The sequence below is a fragment of the Dendrobates tinctorius genome, unplaced genomic scaffold (assembly GCF_039654945.1).
Source record: "Dendrobates tinctorius isolate UK_male_01 unplaced genomic scaffold, ASM3965494v1 ptg000075l, whole genome shotgun sequence".
In the NCBI taxonomy this organism is placed as follows: domain Eukaryota; kingdom Metazoa; phylum Chordata; class Amphibia; order Anura; family Dendrobatidae; genus Dendrobates; species Dendrobates tinctorius.
The window spans coordinates 19966857-19988180 of record NW_027361743.1 but is presented as its reverse complement, the minus strand read 5'-3'; the positions used below and the strand labels follow the sequence as shown (position 1 = coordinate 19988180).

General features: G+C 42.0%; 1 protein-coding gene across 4 annotated transcripts in view; it reads right to left on the bottom strand.

The window, feature by feature from the left end:
• Positions 1–436: 436 nt before the first annotated feature.
• The window catches only part of CRYL1 (crystallin lambda 1), a 267981-nt gene continuing 247093 nt past the window's right edge, over positions 437–21324 (bottom strand). For all 4 annotated transcript variants that reach the window (XM_073583059.1, XM_073583058.1, XM_073583060.1 and 1 more), the window contains 3 exons: positions 17877–17982; positions 9158–9264; positions 437–2869 (listed from right to left, as the gene is read on the bottom strand). In XM_073583059.1, coding sequence (XP_073439160.1) covers positions 2756–2869; positions 9158–9264; positions 17877–17982 — 327 coding nt within the window. In that variant the 3' untranslated portion in view covers positions 437–2755. The remainder of the gene's footprint in view (positions 2870–9157; positions 9265–17876; positions 17983–21324) is intronic.

The following is a 21324-nucleotide window of genomic DNA, read 5'->3' as shown; positions in this document are numbered from 1 at the left end:
GCGCTAGGCATGCATTTTCTTTATCTTGTGATCCTCGCGAATTGAATCACAGAATGTTCAAATTCACATGGAACCCCGAATTTCAGAACATTCGTCTCGAACACAATCCTTAGTATAAACATTGCTTGACGATTCCTAATGAGAAAAGTCAGGCTCTATCTATTCTTGCTTTAAATCTGAAAAAATGTTTCCATTCCATTTTTCGAATGTGAACACAAAACTCAACGTTATGCATCCGAAAAGATGTGTCTTGCCAAAACTGTAGGCTCCGATCTTTTGAATTAATTTTTGTTTTTTATACTTGTTTCCCAAAATGTCGAAGATCCAGTTGATCACATCATGTGCAACAAATAGCGAAAACTTGTCAGTCACATAGGCGCACATGCAATAGAACAAATATTTGTGAGCTGCAGAGAAACATTAGGTAACACAAGGGCAAAATCACATTCACCTTTATTGGAAGAGTTTTCAAAAATACAGTAAATGTTCTGTGATATTTGAAAGGGAATGTAATTGATTATCAAGCTGCAATTTTGTCTGAGCTGCTAACATTCAGAGATATGGTTTACAGCAGAGAAATGGACAATTGGAGACATCTGGAGATAACTCACTGACATTTATGGCAGAGTTGTTGTGATCTCCTAAGGGCCCCGTCACACATAGCGACTCACCAGCGATCCCGACAACGATATCAACTTGTCAGGATCGCTGGTGTGCCGCTACATGATCGCTGGTGAGCTGCCAAACAGGCAGCTTCACCAGCGATCAGCACCAGCTGACGCCAAGCGCTGGCGTCGCTGTGTACCTTAGTTACAAGCTCCTGCTCGCTGATCACTGGTCTCCCGCCTGCCACATGCAGCGATGCGTGCTGGCCAGCGGGAGACCAGCGACCAAAAAAATGTCCAGGCCATTCCAGGACGATCAGCAATACCCGGCAGGGGGGGCGGTCGCTGATAGGTGTCACACACAGCGATCTCGCTGGTGAGATCGCTGTTGCGTCACAAAACGCCGCGTGGCACTTAGAAACCCGCTGTTTACCAGCGATCCTGACAAGTTCATATCGTTGTCGGGATCGCTGGTGCATCGCTATGTGTGACTGGGCCCTTAGACCTCATTTTGCAGTGTGGGGGAGGAAACGATCTATGGCTGAGTGTCACCTATAGTAAATGGTGGAATCTGTGTTATGTGTATATACATTATAGAGGTCATTGTAATCCTGCCTGTGATAAAGGGGGATTCCTGCTGAGAAATAATCTCCACAGAACAAAAAGAATCAGCCTAATATGAGGTTCAGCATGAGAGCAAAAACTGCAAGTTTTCATGATTTTTTTTGGTCAAGATAGGGAAAAAAGAGAGAGAAAAAGCAGCAAACATTCTTAAAAATGTGTTTCACATAATCTTGATTTAGACAATAGGTAAGTTTCTGATAAGACATTCTTAATTTCAGAGTTTTGCAGTGAATTAATAAAAAAAATCTGCCTTGAGAGGTGATCGACTTCCTTTCCAGAATCTTCTTGAAAGTCATACAAGGTCTATTATGTATTGATTAGTTAACCATATTTGTTCGGAATAATGCTTGATTCCAGTAGAGAGAAGGAAGAAAATTTTCTTTTCTGGGATTTGGTAATGTCTCTCTTGTGGGAGTATGGTACAAATGGAAAATATGCCTTTAGGACACGGGGGTGAAAGTGAGTACAGCAGGATACTTGTCCCAACTAAAAAAAAAATTGGTACAAAAAGAAAATTGTCAACGACGATGTACTCTCGGATCAAGAAAAATTACTGATGGATAAAGAAGATGAACTTCATTCCTTTTCTTTGATCATACTGTGTTTTGGGTAGGTGTTTACACTTTCTCCAAACTAGATGATGAGTTAATCTGAATAAAGGGGTACATACGTCAAAAAAATCCAAAAATTGAGGATGAACCCTCACATATGGTCAGAACTGGTCAGCCATCTAATTTGTCAGGTCCTCCTGACTTTCCACGACAGCGACAGTAGAGATAGGAGTCGTGCCATTGGATTGCCCTTTCTTATTGTCCATAGGGAAATAATATCTTACCAGAGGTACATTTTGTTCAGTTGAGGCCCCATCTGACCACAGGAAAGGAATACAAGCCAACTGTCCCGAATTTGCTTGAACTGTTGTAATTTCTCAGAAAGTTTCAGCAAATCTATGTTGTCCAAGGCCAAAGAAGACAGAGTTTACACAAATCCTGCCCACAAATGGATTCTAAGCGGGATTGGGGACGGGACTAAAGCATCGCTAAATTGCCAAAAATAATTGATAGTTATGAAAAGATTAGGACAGGAAATCTAGCACTGTGTGATAGCGGTAGATGTTATCAACCCAGTTGTGAATGTACTTTCATAGTCGTGCTCGACCTAGTAGAAATCAGGAAGGTTTCTAATGAGAAAACCAAAATTTTTCCAGGAAAGAAAATACAAATTTAGTGAAAAAATTTCTAGCAGAAAATAAAACATTTTTTGATAATTGATCCCTGGTTATAAGCTAATATTATGCAGTAATGGCCTCTCCATATGGCACATAATCAGAAATGTAGCACATAAAATCATGAAAGAAACATAGAAGAAACATAAGATCTTCTCACTCGAGTTATATTCATTGTATATTTTGTCATATAAAACACCAGTGTCTTTTTGGCAGCACATGTATGCATTCAAGCCAAAGGGCAGGGATTAACAAGTTGTGCACTGAATGACATTTTGAATCATCTGGACGCAAACATGAATTAATTCTTCTTCAGCTCTTTCTTCAACTTGGCTAGGTGACTCAGACAGGCATCTCTCCATTCTCTCTGTGCCTTAAGCTGGTCAGGTTTATCAGTCTGTTCCTCCCACAATGCCTGCAAAAGAATGAAATATGGATTGAATCATCCCTTGTTAAGTTGCTTCATATGGATACAACCCAGGCTACTGTCTCCATCCTACATGGTGGAAATTATTTATGAGTAGTAGCTAAACGTCTAAGAGAATGATGTAACGTGTAGTCCACATTTCATCTGAAAGTATAGTAACAACTTAACAGAAGAAGGTGGGCAACAACATTTCTTACATAACTCATTGTAGATGATAATACTTGGTCCACACATAAAAACATATTTGCAGGGCACTGGTGGAGTCCATTTAATTCAAGCGTTGCAAAGACCAAAAGTCACTATCAACTTTTTTCAGGTATTACCATATTGAATGATGGTCTTCATGGCTCTAGTGGCAACCTATTTTCATTGGAGATCTTTAAAATTTCTAGTGATGAGCGAACGTACTCTGATAAAGTGTTATCCGCCATGCTTGGGTGCTAACCGAGTGTCTTCGGTCACTTGGTTAGCACACGGGCATGCAGGATAACATGCTGCAGGTTTTTAAAAACGCTATAGCTTTCCAATTCAGTCAGAAAAAAAAACATTTGTCTGCATGAGATTTCTGAAATCTCATAACTTTTTCTGGCAATGTAAAAAAATCTGTTTTTAATTTGCAAACATAAGCTGCAAAAGAATCGCCGCGAAAGCGCAACAAGTTATCATAGACTTAAAGAGGTATTCCCTTAACCAAGATCTTATCCCAAAATGTAGCAGGTGTAATAATAATAATATTAGCAAATACCTCCGATTAGAAATGTAGTTTAGTTCTTCTGATTTGCTATGTCGCTAACCCCATTGCAGTAGCTTAACTATTCATGGTTACGACCACTTAAAACTAACAGTCACTATATCAGTGGTCGCAACTAAGGATATTTAAGCTACTGCAATGCTCTTCATAGGGAAAGCGAGATAGCTAATCAGAAGATCTATACTACATTTGTAATTGGAGGTATGTGCTAATATTATTATTACACCTACTACATATTGGGATAGGATCTTTGAAATGGTAATCCCCCTTTAAGACCACCATACACATTAGACGAATGCAGCTGAACCAGCAGATACTGACAGTTTCTTCGACTGACTAACGTGTAAGGACGGTCAATGGATCACCGGGAGACATGTTGAGCGGACATGTCTAATTTCGGATTGTAAAGAGTAAACAAACGTGGCACTCAAAATGTGAAAAATTAAGCTCCTTTTTTATTATGCATCCATACAAAAATTAAACGTTTTCGGTCCGTCATAGGACCTTCATCAGAATAATCCTTGAGCAGAAGTTGGATGTAATGTGAGCTTTAAGGAGTGTCCTCCCCGAACAGCGGCGTTCACACACCTCGACCCGGACCCACAAGCGCGACTTCTCTGCAGGTTCCTGCCTTCTTAATATGCACTGAAGCCTCATTTTTGCTTGTTAAAGCTTACAGGGTCCAGTAAAAAGTCTGATACCAGATCTCTTACCAAATAGACGGGTTTTTATCCTTAAAGCTCACATTACATCCAGCTTCTGCTCAAGGAATATTCTGATGAAGGTCCTATGACGGACTAAAAACATTTACCATAATTTTTGTCTGGATGCATAATAAAAAAGGAGCTTAATTTTTCACATTTTGAATGCCAAGTTTGTTTACTCTGTATATTTTATGGGTTGGATACCCGACTTGAGCACCAACAGCAGCAGAGATCTTGAGTGCCGTGGTTACTATATCTATTAATTTCGGATTGGTGATCACATTGTTCTCCCAATGTGTCCATCGGTGGCTTTCTCATAGAAAACACAAGACCGCTCGGCTGAACAAACGTTCCTGTGCATAGGAGAGTCGACGAGAGTTTGTCTATGGGGCACGATAGGCTGCAGAAAACCTCCAAATACTCATTGTGGGAATTTAGCCTTAGGACTCATGCAGACGAGCGTATGCATTGGACATGTTCAGCCCAAGTTTTGATCAGATAGAACATAAACGCTGTTCAGATCAACTATTTTTCTCACAACCCACTGTGAGAAAAAAATAGCAGTATTCATTACTTTCTTGCGTATATACGATGAGATTCACCCATTCAAGTCTATGGGCACGTGAAAAAAATTGTATCGCACACAGAACATCCGTGTTGCATGCAATTTTTAAGGATGCATTTCTATTATAAACCTAGGAAACTATTTGATCATGTACATTTTTTTAATGTAGATGTATGAAAACAGATCACACATGAACATTGGACATCACACGGATGTAACCTTCTGGCTCTTACTGAAACCTGGATCCAGCAGTCAGACACTACCGCTGCTGCTGCTCTTTCATATGATGGACTACACTTCTCTCATACCCCAAGATTGGACAACAGAGCAGGTGGCAGTGTTGGTCTGCTCCTATCACCCACATGTACTTTTCAGGTTATCCCTCAAGTACAGGCACTTGTCTTCCCTTCTTTTGAGGTCCATGCTGTCAGACTCTACGTCCCCTTCTCCATGAGAGCAGCGGTGGTGTATCGTCCTCCGGGCCCCTCCCATCAGTTTCTAGATCACGTTGCCACCTGGCTTCCACACTATCTCTCCTGTGACATCCCCACCCTCATCATGGGAGACTTCAACATTCCCATTGCCATTCCCCTCTCCCCATCTGCTTCTCACCTTTTATCTCTAACCTCCTCCTTTGGCCTCTCGCAGCATACTAACTCTCCAACACATGAAGATGGAAACTCCCTCGACTTGGTCTTCTCCCGACTTCGCTCAGTGGATGATTTCACAAACCCACCTCTCCCGCTCTCTGACCACAACCTTCTATCATTCTCTATCAAGAATTGTCATCCCGCCAAGGTCACCCCCACTTTCCACACTTTTAGAAACTTACAGGCCATTAACACTCAGAATCTTATGAAAAACTTGCAGTCATCGTTGGCCTCCATCTCCTCCCTGTCATGTCCTGATTCTGCACTGAAGCATTACAATGAAACATTTCAAAGTGCCATGGATGAAATTGCACCTCCTATACATAGATCAACTAGGCACAGATGGCGACAACCGTGGCACACGCTGTAAACACGTTTCCTGCAGCGGTGCTCCAGGTGCGCCGAACGTCTGTGGAGAAAATCCAATCTACCAGAAGATTTCATCCTTTATAAGTTTATGCTTAAAACATACAACACTGCCCTTCACCTCTCAAAAAAAATCTTTTTCAACACCCTCATCACCTCACTATCCAATAACCCGAAACGTTTCTTTGACACTTTTCATTCCCTACTTAACCCAAGATTACAGGCCCCAACCACGGATCTCAATGCAGACGATCTGGCTAATTATTTCGAAGAAAAAATTTACCATATCCGACAGGAAATTATCTCCCAATCCCCTCAAACCATGCACTATCCTCCCTTCCCCCCACTGCATGTAGCTCACTCTCTGATTTTGTATCAGTCACAGAAGATGTAATCAGGCTCCTTCCATCACATCTCCTCCAGTACCTTTCCCCTGCTGTCACCACTCACATGACTAAAATATTTAACCTCTCTCTCTCTTCCGGTATCTTTCCTTCCTCATTTAAGCATGCCATCATATAGCCATTGCTTAAAAACCATCCCTTGACCAAAACTGTGCTGCTAACTATAGACCTGTCTCTAATCTTCCCTTCATCTCTAAACTCCTGGAAAGCCTGGTCCACACCCGTCTTATCCGCTATCTCTCAGATAACTCTCTCCTCGACCCTCTACAATCTAGTTTCTGCTCTCTACACTCTACTGAAACTGCCCTCACTAAAGTCTCTAATGATCTTCTAACAGCTAAATCTAATGGTCACTACTCCATGCTAATTCTCTTGGATCTCTCTGCAGCATTCGACACTGTGGATCATCAGCTTCATCTCACTATGCTCCATTCCATTGGCCTAAAGTGCACCGTTCTCTCTTGGTTCTCCTCCAATCTCTCTGACCACTTCTTTCCTGTATCTTTTGCTGGCTCCTCCTCCTCTCATTTTCCCCTTACTGTTGGGGTTCCTCAAGGATCGGTTCTAGGCCCCCTCCTCTTCTCTTTGTATACTGCCCCTATTGGTCAAGCACCAATGGTCTGGTGAACCTTATAAAGGAAATAAATAGCATCCAGTCCTTTGATCTTAGAATGGTCATGTGAACCTTGTGACTGAATTCTAATTTAAAGATGATCTAATAAACTGTAGAATTTTATGAAGCTGGAACGATGATTTTTTTCACATTGATTGCACATGTGGCCACACGAATTCTGTGCTTCATCACTCCGAGATGCCGCTGTAGGTGAGCTGGTTTCACTTCTATTTTTCTCATAATTGCACAAACAGCCCTGTACAACTCATTACAAACATTTGCAGCAGCACTTGTCCTCTCACAGTTCTGGGAGCTCTGCTGCAGAGCTGTGTCTGATGAGAACTAATACAGTACAGCAGAATTGAACCTTGTCTCATTACAAACACAGCAAGCACTTTGCAGTTGTCTTCTCACAGAGCTGTCAGTTCTGCTGTACTGCCCTTCCCCCACCTTGACTACCTGTAAGATGGAAGCTGTAGCTCTATGAGAGGACTGCAGCTATAAATGTTTTTGCAGTGAGACAAAATTCACTTATGTTGTACTGTTAGGGACGGCTGATCGCACTAAATATTAAATAACGTAAAGTGCGTTCGCCTCCCGGGGTGCACCGTGAAGAAGGTGTAAACACTGCTGCTAGATAATGGCGGACGTGTAATAAGGCGATATAACGCACGCGGGTTAGACGTCACCCGGGGAGCGCTGAGCGATCTCTGTTTATTCACAGAGACGCCAAAGTGTTAAACACAAAAGGCTGAGCCTGTTAACGTCACAGGTCTCAGAGGAGTGCACACACACGGTATATGGTCACAGGAGCTGGGCCCTAGGCAGAGGGTCAGAGTCGTCTAGACCTACGTGCGTGCGGCGTCGCAGCTGCGGATGCCAAGAGGAGCTGCAGACTGCAGCGCGGTGACAGACACTGCCCGGTAGCAGGCACACTGTCGAACGCTAGTACTGTGGAGGATGCTAATGTGGCTAGTAGCTTGCCACTGGGTGGTGCTGACTCTAAACCTAAGTCCCTATACACATTCATAATATCAGAGGGAGGGGATCTTAATGAGTCATTCGCAGGTTCATGCATCCATCATCTTTCACACAGTAAGCAACTAGAGACTCTGCTAGCTCATGGCCGAGCGGCCATGCGAACCTTTTATAGCCGGGACCTTCCGGAAGCTTCCAGATCCCTGAGATGGACCAATCAGATCATGAGAAGGACCTGGGCATGTGACTCCCGATCTCCAATGGGAGATCGTCTCGTGAGCATGCCCAGTAGAGCGACGGAGCGACTTAGCCTCTGGAGCAATTTGCTGCTGAGCAGCCTGCATTGCTATTGCTGACCCAAAGGTGGCAGCAACTGCCAGACTCACAGAGCAGGACTGGGCAGAGCGTCTGGGACGCCGGGACTGCTGAGCAATCTCCTCTGCGGTCTATAGATAATGGGAGACCGCAGAATGTGAGGCTCTGGATTCCTGTTGAGCCGCTGCAGAAACCTGACGCCTAATAGTACTATGTTAGCTCAGCTATGCTGTGTTAGCTCTGATCTCACTGCGGAGTTGTGTGTGATTATGAGAGCAAAGTGTCAGTCATTCCATGTCTCCCTCTGGTAACTCCCCCTTTGATTTAAAATAATCTCTGTAGGCAGATTCTCAGAGAGATCTATGTCCGGCCATAGATCTTAACAGTTTGCTTAAGGCCCTTTTCTATTCCACCATGGCTCTGTCCTAGTGCACAAAGCAAGGTCCATAAAGACATGGTTGGGGGATTTTGGTCTGGAAGAACATGATCGTCTGCACAGAGCCCTGACCTCAACCCATTGAACACTTTGGGATGAGCTATAATGGAGACTGTGAGACTGGTCTCTCATCAAACATCTGTGTCTCCTCTCACAAATTCTCATTTGGATGAATTGGCAAAAATTCCCAAAACACCCACTACTAATATCTTGTAGAAATCATTTCAAAAAGAGTGGAAGCTGTTACAGCTGAAAATGAGGAATGGGGTCCATATTAATGCCTATGGGTTTAGATGAGATGTCATAAAAGCTCATGTAGCAGATACATCTAAATGTGTAAGTTACTCAATACTTTTGTCCATACTAGTGCTTATGATAAAAAGAATTGGCACAGAAATTTGATCACGAAAACTTTTTGTGATTTAGTGGTGGTCATTATTTTTAAGTTTACCATGAGGCCAAGGAAGCCATTAGATTCAGAACATTATACATACCTGGTCAATTTTCTCTGCAACTTCACCTGAAAAATCTGGAACTGGTCCAAACGTCCCCAAGACTCGTTTTATACCTTCTCCATATCGTTCACAGTAACTTTTAAAGCCTGGAACATATCAATGAATATATACCATCATCTTATTTTGAATAATAATCTTTATTTTTATATAGCGCTAACAGATTCCGCAGCGCTTCACAGTTTGCACACATTAGCATCTCTGTCCCCAATGGGGCTCACAATCTAAATTCCCTATCAGTATGTCTTTGGAATGTGGGAGGAAACTGGAGTGCCCGGAGGAAACCCACGCAAACACGGGGAGAACATATAAACTCCTTGCAGATGTTGTCCTTGGTGGGATTTGAACCCAGGACCCACCGTGCCGCCAGCAAGTGATTTTTAATTTAAAAAAAACTATATATTTTTAGTTTATTAAATTTACAACAGGGAGAGAATGTAATTAGATAAGAAAATATGATTTAATAGAAGCATAATTAACTTATAATTCTGTGCACATCAATGATAGTAGAAGTGAAATGGCACAATTTCTACTTTACCACATAGACCAACACTGGTTTGTAGACAAGCATGTCTTCAAATAAATTTGATAAATTGGGCCATTTTCTTTTCACAGGTTGCTAAAAATTTTACCCCCATTTCTGCAGTTTACTGTAGTTTTTGATCTTCTTTAAGTTCAGTCAACAAATTTTTGCCTAATCATAAATTTAACAGACTCCTTCAGTGCCCAACCTGAAAGGCTAAGAAAGTCCCCCAGATGTGTGGCAAGACTAAACCTCCCTGGTCTTTAGGTAACTGTACTTTTTCGAATTTTGTTCTAGGGGTACCGTTTTTCCAAACCAAATCTCTGAAAATGCTATGCATCTTTTTAACCCAATATTTCGGAATTATGAAGAACATAGAGAATACAGGACATAAGGCACAAATTAACAAGATTCGTTCTTCCAAGGGCAGAAAGAGGTAATTTATCCCATGCACTGACTTTATTCCTCAACACCAAAGGGCTCAAATTTAAAGGGATATAATTGTTAACCTGTCTGGTAATATGAATACCTAGATACTTAAATTTGTGTACCACCAGAATTTCCTAGTTATTATTTAATAGGGAAGTATCTCTGTTATCCATGGGAAGAAGAGCGGACTTTGACCAGTTAATAGTTAAACCCAAAAAATACTGCAAACTTTTCTACAAATAGCAACAGGTCGTCCACCTACAGCGCAATCCGCTCCTCTCTATCTCCATTTTTAAAACCCTCAATCCCAGGGTGATTTCCAATAGTGAAAGCTATGTGTTCTTTTGCGAGTGCAAAAAGTAATGGCAGTAGAGGGCAGCCTTGTCTTGTTCCCTTTTAGAGCTCTAAGTTCTCTGATAAATTACCGTTGGCTCTAATTCTCTCAGTCGGGTCCATATACAATAGTATTAGCCATTTGATAAAGTAGAAGCCAAACCCCATTCCCCTTAGCACAGCTCAGATATATTTCCACTCCACACTATCAAATATCTTCTAGGGAAAGAATAGTTTTATTACCAGGTTCTGTTGGTGATGCTTTGAAATATAAAACAAATTTACGGAAACTTATAGTAGTTGATTTTGAGGGCATGAAGACAGACAGAGTTGGGTAAATTACTAAAGTAATAACAGAACTCAGCCAAGTTGCAAGAATGTTAGCAAGTATCTTAACATCTAACATCAAAAGCAGAATAGACCTGCATGAGTCTGGCATTTCTTCGTCATTTTCGACTTTAGGTAGGACAACTATTATCAAATCATATAACGACCTAGGCAACTTGACAGTCATGAACACATTATTAATTATTTCCAGGTAGTAAGGCAGAAGTTTCCCCTCAAATAACTTAAACATTTCTATTGGAAAGCCATCAGACCTCAGGGCTTTATCATTTGGCATTCTACCCACTCAAAGCCTGTTGGATTGCCTCCAGGGAAATCGTTAATTCCAAAAGATCTCTATCCTTATCACTGACCACAGGTTCTTACTGGGATTCAGATATGATGAGTTTCTTGGCCATGGATCCCAAATTTCAATGTTTTGTTTACCAAGCCACTTAAGTATCACTTCTGCCTTGAGATATGGTGCTTCGTTAAGCTGAAAAAGTATTGGCCAGTATGAAATTTTTCTTGGATCACTTGGTCAACTTGTTCTTGGAAGATGTTGGAAGATGTATACCATTCTTTATTCATGGTGATGTTGATAGGCAAAATTGTGAATGAGCCCACTTCCTTCGAAGAAAAGAATCTCCTCACCTGAATGGTTGCAGAATGCTGTAGTCTTAGCATGGCACAGGATTTATGGTAGCACTCACCTGTTCTTCTCCAGAAAATTATTCTTCTAGTTGTTCCAAATAGCCTGGAGAGGACTTCATCAGTGAAATACTATAACTCCATTCCTCTGCATTCCAATCCCTGTACTTCCTGAAAAATGTCAGTCTGTGATATTTTCATTAGAGAGAAGTGGCTTCTTTGTTCCTCTTGTCACAAGTCTAGCCTTCAAAAACATTTGCCTCACTGTACAGCAAATAAATCTGCATGAATCTCAATACTGAAAAGCTTGTAATTTCTCAGACAATACACTGGGAGAAAAGAGGTAAAAAGAACACTGCTGACCATAACAGCTTACACTCTATTGGAGAGAGGACCTTGCTGACCATAAAAGCTTACACTCTACAGGAGATAGAGGACCCCGCTCACCATAAGCATTTATAATCTACACGAGATAGAGGACCCTGCTGACCATAAGAGGTTATACTCTACAGGAGTTAGAGGACCCTGCTGACCATAAGAGGTTATACTCTACAGGAGAGAGAGGACCATGCTGACGATAAGAGCTTATACTCTACAGAAGATAGAGAGGACCCTGCTGACCATAAGCGCTTACACTCTACAAGAGATAGAGGACCCTGCTGACCATAAGAGCTTACACTGTACATGAGAGAGAGACTAGCCCAGTGAATATGGAAATAGAAAATGATTCTGCCATCAAACAGTGCTCCACTGAGATTCGCTGATTTGTGATTACCCTGCTACCAACCACCACTGTACAAGCTATGATAGTCCGTAAGATATCATTATGGGGATGACTGCATGGCCATGCAAAAATATATTAGCTTGCTCTCTGATGCTTCAGTAGTGTGGGAAATGGTGCAGGGCAAGCTTTTTGGCAAACTACAAATAGAACCTTCAAGTGTCTGAATTTGCGTGAAACTGTAAACTTCTGGAAGTTAGACTCGAACTCAATCCTCCGAGGATCGATCTGCTCTTCTCTACTATTTTTCCTTGTGATATATTTAAGTAAAGAAAAAATATTGCAATGGTGAACGTAACGTTCAAGAAATATATCTTCCAGTATAATTACCTCTAAATGTAGCACGCAGTTTCGATCATCAGTGCCTCTTGGTTACATGAATGAAAAGCTCTGGAACTTGTACATTACATGGATCGCAGACAACATCAGTACTGGAATCCGTTCACACTACTATCATGTTCTGCTGCTATTCTTACTAAAATAATGGACAGATTCTTCTTTTCGTGAGTTGCAGCATTATAGTCTATTCAGCACTCAGGTTTCCGTCTCACTAGAGTCTGGTGCTCTCATTGTCTTATTTATTTTGTCTTTAGGATTCAGTCCAATTTACCTTTTAGCCAAAAGGTCCCGTAGGATGTACAGGATTTTCTCGCTAGGTCACCTTTTGAACTAAGAGCAAGATAGGAGAACAACCTGTAGCCTCATGGTGACATATTACTGACATTTCTGTCTGTGATCCAGATATGATCTATTCTCTGATCTTACTTGACAACTTCTTGGCTAGATTTACACCCCTTGTGTTTATATTTGGTGGGAAATGGGAATGATTCAAATATGGAGGCAGACGTATAGTGGGGAAAATAAGTATTTGATACACTGCAAATTTTGCAAGTTCTTCCCACCTACAAAGAACGGAGAGGTCTGTAATTTTTATTGTAAGTACATTTCAACTGTGAGGGACAGAATCTGAAAAATAAATCTAGAAAATCACATTGTATGATTTTTACATAACTTTTATTTTATTGCATTACATAAGAACTTGATACAGTCGAAAAACAGAACTTATTATTTGGTACAGAAACCTTTGTTTGCAATTACAGAGGTCAGACTTTTCCTGTAGTTCTTGACCAAGTTTGAACACACTGCAGCAGGGATTTTGGCCCACTCCATACAGATCGTCTCCTGATCTTTCAGTTTTCAGGACTGTCACTGTGTAAAGTTGAGTTTCAGCTCCCTCCAAAGATTTTTTTTATTGGGTTCAGGCCAGGAAACTGGCTAGGCCACTCCAGGACCTTGAAATGCTTCTTCCGGAGCCACTCCTTAGTTGCTGTCGCTGTGTGTTTCTGGTCAATGTCATGCTGGAAGACCCAACCACGACCCACCTTTAATGGGTGAGGGAACGTGATTGTTGGTCAAAATCTCACGATACATGACTCCATCCTTTCTCCCTTCAATACGATGCAGCCGCCCTGTCCCCTTTGCAGAAAAGCACCTTGAAAGTATGATGTTTCCCCCACCGTCCTTCATGGTTGGGACGGTGTTCTTGGAGCTGTACTCATCTTTCTTCCTCCAAGCACGGCAAGTGGAGTTGATACCAAATGTTCTATTTTGGTGTCATCTGACCACATGACCTTCTCCCATGCCTCCTCTGCATCGTCCAGATGGTCATTGATGAACTTCAAACATGCCTGGACATGAGCAGGGGAACCTTGCGTGCCTTGCAGGATTTTAATCCACGACAGTGTAGTGTGTTACTAAAGGTAATGTTTGAGACTCTGGTCCCAGCTTTCTTCAGGTCATTGACCAGGTCCTCTCGTGTATTTCCGGGACGATTCTTGACTTTTCCACGAATTATCCTTACCCCATGAGACGAGAACTTGCATGGAGCAACAGACAGAGGAAGACTGACAGTCACCTTGTGTTTCTTCCATTTTCTAATAATTGTGCCAGCAGTTGTTGCCTTCTCACAAATCTGCTTGCCTATTGTCTTGTAGCCCATTCCAGCCTTGTGCCTGAGTGCAGTGTAGGAGGGCTTCTTAAAGAAAAACTAACAGGTCTCAGAGAAAAAATTCTTGCTGCTTGGTAGGTGATCAAATACTTATTTCATGCAATAAAATGCAATATAATAATGTAAAAATCATACAATGTGATTCTCTGGTCTCTCACAGGTGAAGTGTACCTACGATAAAAATTACATACCTCTCCATTCTTTTTAGGTAGGAAAACTTGCAAAATTGGCAGTGTATCAAATACTTATTTTTCCCACTGTACGCATCGGTATGCCTACCGAGATCCTTACATGTCTGCCGTTGATCACTATTAAAAAAGTATACTACATGGTATACATTTTGTACTTGTATACAAAAGCACAGTCAATTGCTCTTTTCAATACGCAGGTCTGTGGAAGTCAGGAATATCTCACTCAAATTGATGCCAAAAATACAATATTTAGGACTACAATTGAGCAAATCTATGGGCATGTCACCACACACATTGAGAGATTTTCATTGACAATACACCATAAATATAATGTGAACTGAGCCTTTAAGGATGGGTGATACCTTGCTGTTTGGTGTTGTCAGACCGATAGGAACCCCCACTAATCGCAAGAGCGAAGCTGTGAAATGTCCTGCCTGAACGGAGTGGTGGTCTCACAGGTGCAACACTGCTTCATTCATTCTCTATGGGACTGCTGGAAAAAAGCCAAGCATTGTGCAAGTGTAGGGTCGGTGGTCGAGCTGGGGGGTGGTCCCTCTTCTTACCGCACAGAGATGAAACAGAGACACGATGGAGACAGATTCTGGGTGCAACAGGTCCAAGCTTTATTCACTCGCTGTCCGCATGACAGCCTCACAGCACTCCGCAATTTTTCCTCAAGGCTCTCTAGTTACAATACGCCACAGAACACCGCACTTTCGTCAGGGACGTATATATACGTACCGTCCCTTTACTCTTGCTGACGCTTTTGACAGGTCCGTCACTGTGGCCGCCTTAGGCCCGTAAACCAACAGTAATTTCACTGGTCACAACGTCTTTCTTAACACGGTATCCGTAACCTCTGTGCCTTGTCGATATAACCTCTGTGTCTCGTCTATTTTGCGGTATTCCTGTCAGGACCACCCCCTGACGTTCTCTCTCCTCAGTCCCCCTGGTTTGGATTCTCTTCACAGCGCACAGACTGTCACAGTCCTCCTGTCACTGGAGCTCCCCCTGGGGACTGGAACCTTCTGGAACCCTCCCTCAGTATTTATAGCACTCCCGGTCCCCTGTCACTGTAACTCCGCCCCCCATGACCAACGGTTTCTAAAGCCCTAAGCTGATGTAAGGTCCTTTGTTCACACTCCTACCTGCCATCTAATGGTCAACCCAAGGTACTGCACGTCCACTACACTTTCCTAGCTGTTTCCCCACTGTAGTAACTGACACCTGTCTAAACTGTGAAAACCTATCTTTCTCTATACTGACACGTCCGTCCATCAGGTCACCTTCCCTACACAAGGCTACAGCCAACAGTCACATAGAGAATGAATGGCGAGGTAGGGCACGTGTTCAGCTGCCACTCAATTCAGACAAGGCATTTTGGAGTCCTGTTTTCATGATCGTGGGGGCCTCAGTAGTCAGAACCCTCCCTAGTTATCACCTTATGGTCACATATGGTAAATGTCCTTTATGTGTCAAACACCACTATAATAAAGTAATTTTTATCCTTAAACCCTACCTATTTAATGCTATAACCTAAACTGTTTTCTAATATACTTGAATTAAAAGTCCCCTGTCCTTCCCTAACTACACTGACGTTACTTGCAGGGGCGATGCTGGTCTCTGCGCACCGGGTAGAGTTAGAACACACACAAACAGTGCAATGCTGATCTGAGCCGGCAGCAGAGAGTGCGCTGTCATGCACATCGCACACTGACAGAGGAGGGACTAGCTCAGCCCCTGAAACGCCCGGCAGTGACCGCTGCTTCTGCTGCTGCATGCTGTATGTGTATGTGTGCTGAATCTTGCTGCAACCATGAAAGCAGCCCAATGATTTTGAGAATAGCTGTTAGTTACTTTTTGTAATAAACATTCCGGATAATACAAATGAATTAAATGCTAAAATATACACTGCAAATATTTACTACATTTGTTATTTTCAAACATTTTTATTGGATTTTAGTAAATAACAAGGGTTGGGAAAAGGGGAGGGAAAGAAGGGAAAGAAAGGGAATTAACAAAGGGAAAAGGGTGGGAAAGAGGATTAAGGGAATAAAAAGTAGAGAACTCAAGTCTTTTTAACAATGCCATACAAGTACATGAATATACATAAGTTATGTATCAAAACCCATACAATGCACATATATATGAAGCCAAGTTAGCGAATTCAAACCGCACCAAGTATAATTAAGTGTTACAGAATTTAGTGTTCATATTTACTACAATTGTAACCGATTTTTCAATTTCGGTTGCATGTATGTTTTAAAGAGAACCTGACACCATGAAAATGCCGTCCAATCTGCAGGCACCATGTTATAGTGTACGGGAAGTTGAGCAGATTGATATATAGTTTTGTGAAAGAATATTCAGTATAATCTTTGTTTTAATCATTTAATCCTCTGCTCTTTCTGGGATTTTAGGTCCAGTGGGCTGTCCTATCAGTGATTGACCATCCTCAGTCTAGTGGGCGGTCCTATCAGTGATTGACCATCCTCAGTCTAGTGGGCGGTCCTATCAGTGATTGACCATCCTCAGTGCAGTGGACGGTCCTATCAGTGATTAACTATCCTCAGTGCAGTGGGTGGTCCTATCAGTGATTGACTATCCTCAGTGCAGTGGGTGGTCCTATCAGTGATTGAGTATCCTCAGTCCAGTGGGTGGTCTTATCAGTGATTGACCATCCTCAGTCTAGTGGGCGGTCCTATCAGTGATTGACCATCTTCAGTCCAGTGGGAAGTCCTATCAGTGACTGACAGCTTTCTTTATATAAATGTGCAACAGAGAAAGCTGTCAGTCACTAATAGGGCCACCCACTGGACCTAAAATCCCAGAAAGGGAAGAGGTTTAAATGTTGAAAACATAAGATATACTGAGTCCTTTCTCATAAAACAAAATATCACTCTACTAATCTCCTCTTGCTCTATAACATGATGTCGGAAGACTCAACGCCATTTTCATTGTGACAGGTTCCCTGTAAAATGTGTTTTTATAAGATCGACATACAATTCTCATATTTGCAGGATCCTGTACTACAAGAAGCTATAGGATGCGGCTACATGGAGTATGTAATATACGTGCTCTACAGTAAGGTTGGACTTGACATGATAACATGTAAAAACAGACAGCACAGAGAATGATACACTTCAATAAAAACATTACATGGGAGAAAGAATCTTACTCATATATTTTACGGAAGGGCAGACACCTATTCCTTAAGGAAGACTCAAGAATATATACCTACAATCATACATTGTAAATTAGGATTCTAATACTCTGCATTTTTTTTTACTGTGGGTGGAGAGGAGTAAGTAAATCTTCATTTCTGGACATTATGACTTACAAAGCTGTAGTAAAAGTCTTTACAATAAGACAGACAGCCCAGATGTAAAGAAAAGGTGTTAACATTCAATGACGCTGAATTGCTATAGAACGGTGTGGTTTAATTAGATTCACGATATTACCTTCCGCATTGAGATGTGCAGTTTCCAGGGGACCAAGAAAAGCATATCTCATTCCAAGACCCTCAGACATGACAGTGTCCACATCTCTCGCTGATATCACTCCATCCTGTTTAGTAAAAACACAGAAAGAGAACCTGTTAACAATTTTAAATCTTCTGGGTTTTATTTTAGATTTTTATGCAATTGCGGCATTTCTATTTTTTTTTATGCATATAAGATTGCACCAAGGTATTCTAATTACGGTATATCAACTCACAACGGGACCACTGGTTGCTCACAATCTAGCCTCCCATCTCAGGCATACATACTTGATAGGAAAAATAAATAAATTGGGGGAATTCATCAAGATTGGAGTTTCATGCATCACTCTTGATTGCTGGATAAAGATGCGGCAAATTAGGAGGAAGAATATGTTGCTTAATAAATTTTGGATCATGTTTGGCCTGTCTTGACCCACTTTGGAAAAGAGGAGGACTGTTTTAAAAATGCTAAAAGTTGTAACGTTTTTGTGTACCTGCAGGTTATGAAAAAAAAATGTGGACTTTCTGTTGATTTTTTTGCTTTATCGGATGGGTAATGTGTGTTTTTCGTATTTAAAGAGTTTGCCCACTACCCCACTACTTTTTTATTGATGATGACCAATCCTTAGGATAAGCTTCAAAACAGTCCACCAAGTCAGCACTACTCATGCAATGTTTCTGCCGTGAGAAAATATGATATGATGTCAGTGCGTCAATTAATTAATCGTTGGTGCTCAGTAAGTAAACAGTGAAATAATTGTACAACACGAAGTAGAAAAAAAAGAAAGAATGCAGTTCTCATCTTAAGGCTATGTTCCCACGCTAGCCTTTTTAAACGCTCAGGAAAAGGATCCCCTTCCCAGAAATCGCGCGTCTTTTTCCGCGCGTTTTTTGTGCGTTTTTTGACGCAATTTTTGACGCGTTTTTGACGCGTTTTTTGACACGCGATTTCTGGGATCATTGGGGATGGCTAAAAACGCTGAGCAATGCCGGAATTAATGAGCATGCTGCGTTTTTAGCCGCTAAGCGATTCCTGGGCGGTTAAAAACGCATGCATTGGCACAAAAAGCCAAAAACGCATGCTAATTAATTTGATGCATCTTTTAAGCGTTTCTGCAGCGTCTGATCTAGCTCAAACGCTGCGGAAACGCTTAACAAAACGCATCGTGGGCACACAGCCTAAATGCAAAAAAACCCGCTTCTTTTAGTAGTCCAAACTGGAGTAGCTAGACGTAGGTCTGGAGCTGTCTCACTTCTCCTGACACAGCACGACGGCCGGTTCATGTTGACAAGCGTTTTTTTGCATTTATAGTGGGAGCCATAGCTCTTTTTATTTGCTATGTGAAGTACTAGCGTTAGGATAGGCCATCAATATCTGATTGGTGGTGTTAGGAACGGCGGAACGCACTAAATAAAAATATAAATAAAGTGTGTTCGCCGCTCGGGGTCCACAGTGCAGTAGGTGAAATAACCGCTGCTAAGTGGTGGCAGGAGCAATAAGGCGGAATTGCACACAGGGTTAAACTCCACCCAAGTGCGCAGAGTAATCTCAGTTAAACTCACGGAGATGCCAAAAGTACAAACACAAATAACTGAGCCTGTTATAGTCACAGTACTCAGTAAAAAACACACACACGGTATACGGTCACAGAAGTAGCACAAGACGGCGGCACTACATCCGTCTAGACCTACCGTGTGCGCGACGTTGCAACTACGAACGCAAAGGAGGCTGCTACTGCAGCGTGGCGTGGACACTGCCGCCAAACGACAAAGGCAAGGCGTAAGCGCAATGTCGGATGCTAGCAGCTGTGCAAGTTAAAGCAGAGGAGCGCAGAGACTAACTCAGTCCCTATTCACATGCGTAATATCAGAGGGAAGGGGTTTCAAATGAGTCAGTCACCAGAATCATGCATTCGTCCTCATACACACAGCAGCAAGTATGACTATACTAGCGCATGGCGGAACAGCCATGCGCACCTTTTATAGCAGTCGTGACCTTCTGCACGCTTACAGATCTCTGAGATGGACCAATGAGAACTAGAGAGGGACCTGAGCACATGACTCCCGATCTCCAATGGGAGATCGTCCCATGAGCATGCCCAGTAAGAGGACAGAAGGACTTAGCCTCAGGAGAGATTTGCTGCAAGGCAATCTCCTCTGCAATCTCCTCTGCAGTGGAAAAATAGGAGGAGAGTGCAGAATGTGAGGATCTGGATCCCTGCTGAGTAAACGCAGGAATCCGACTCCTAACAGGTGGAGGTGTGATACCGGGTATCCCCAGCCGGAGGTTCTAGGATGCTGCTGGAACGTAACTGCTCCATCATATCTATAGTGGCCACGGCCGGTTTCTATGGATTCACGCCTTATTCACTTGAATAGGGGGGTGTAACTGCAGTACTCAGCCGCGGCCACTACAGAGATGATGGAGCTGCTATGTTGTGGCAGCGCTTGAAAACTTCGGTCCGGCATCGGTAACAGCTGATTGGCGGGGATACCGGGTGTTGTACCATCACACTGACAAAGATACAATCTAATTGTTCTGAGTTATGACAACATTTGTAAGGAACAAAATAAAATATAGATAAGTAGCTATTATAACACTTCCAAAAATTAACACAAAGGAAAATAGTGGGTGTGACTTCCTTTTTTTTAATCAGTCTCTTCCTTGAATAGTTTGATGTGGCATAATTCTGGTTTTGTGAAAAAGCTTCCGATACATCGCAATGAAAACTTGCATAATCCCATTTGTCGAAGGTGGATAAACGTTGCCTGTGTTTAGATAATGACAAACATAATATAGACTAGATATGACATGCTATATAGACTAAAGTATTGGGACACCTTCACATTATACCCACAGGAGCTTTTAATCCTATTCTAAATCTATAGGCATCCATGTAAAAAGAAGGCGGACTCTGCTAAACAACCGGCAACGGACGGTAAATGATGTGATCGGAGCTGTCTCCCATCAGTTTACTTTATCTCCTTAGATGTTGCTGTCAAGTGTGACAATAGGCTTTAACATGGTAGCCATCGGCTCTGACGGCCAGTGAACCATGAGCCTTGTAATTTGTGAATTATCGCTTGCCATGGCAGCCAAGGGCCTTCTGAAGGCCTCTGTGCCTACCATGTCAAATTTACTATAATGCTATAATGCCAATACACTGGCTGGACGTCATAGGAAACCAATAAATTCACAATACACTGCAATACTGTAGGATTAAGTGTCCTAAAGCGACTAAAAATAAATGTTAAAAAAAATATAAAAGTTTATATCACTTCTCTTTTCCCCAAATGTAAAATGCAAGATGTAAAAAATAAAAAAAAATTACCGTACTTAGTTGGTACCGCTACACGTGCGGTTGCCTAAACTAATAAAATATAAAAATATTGCTCTTCAACAATTAAAATTGAAATGCCAGAATTGA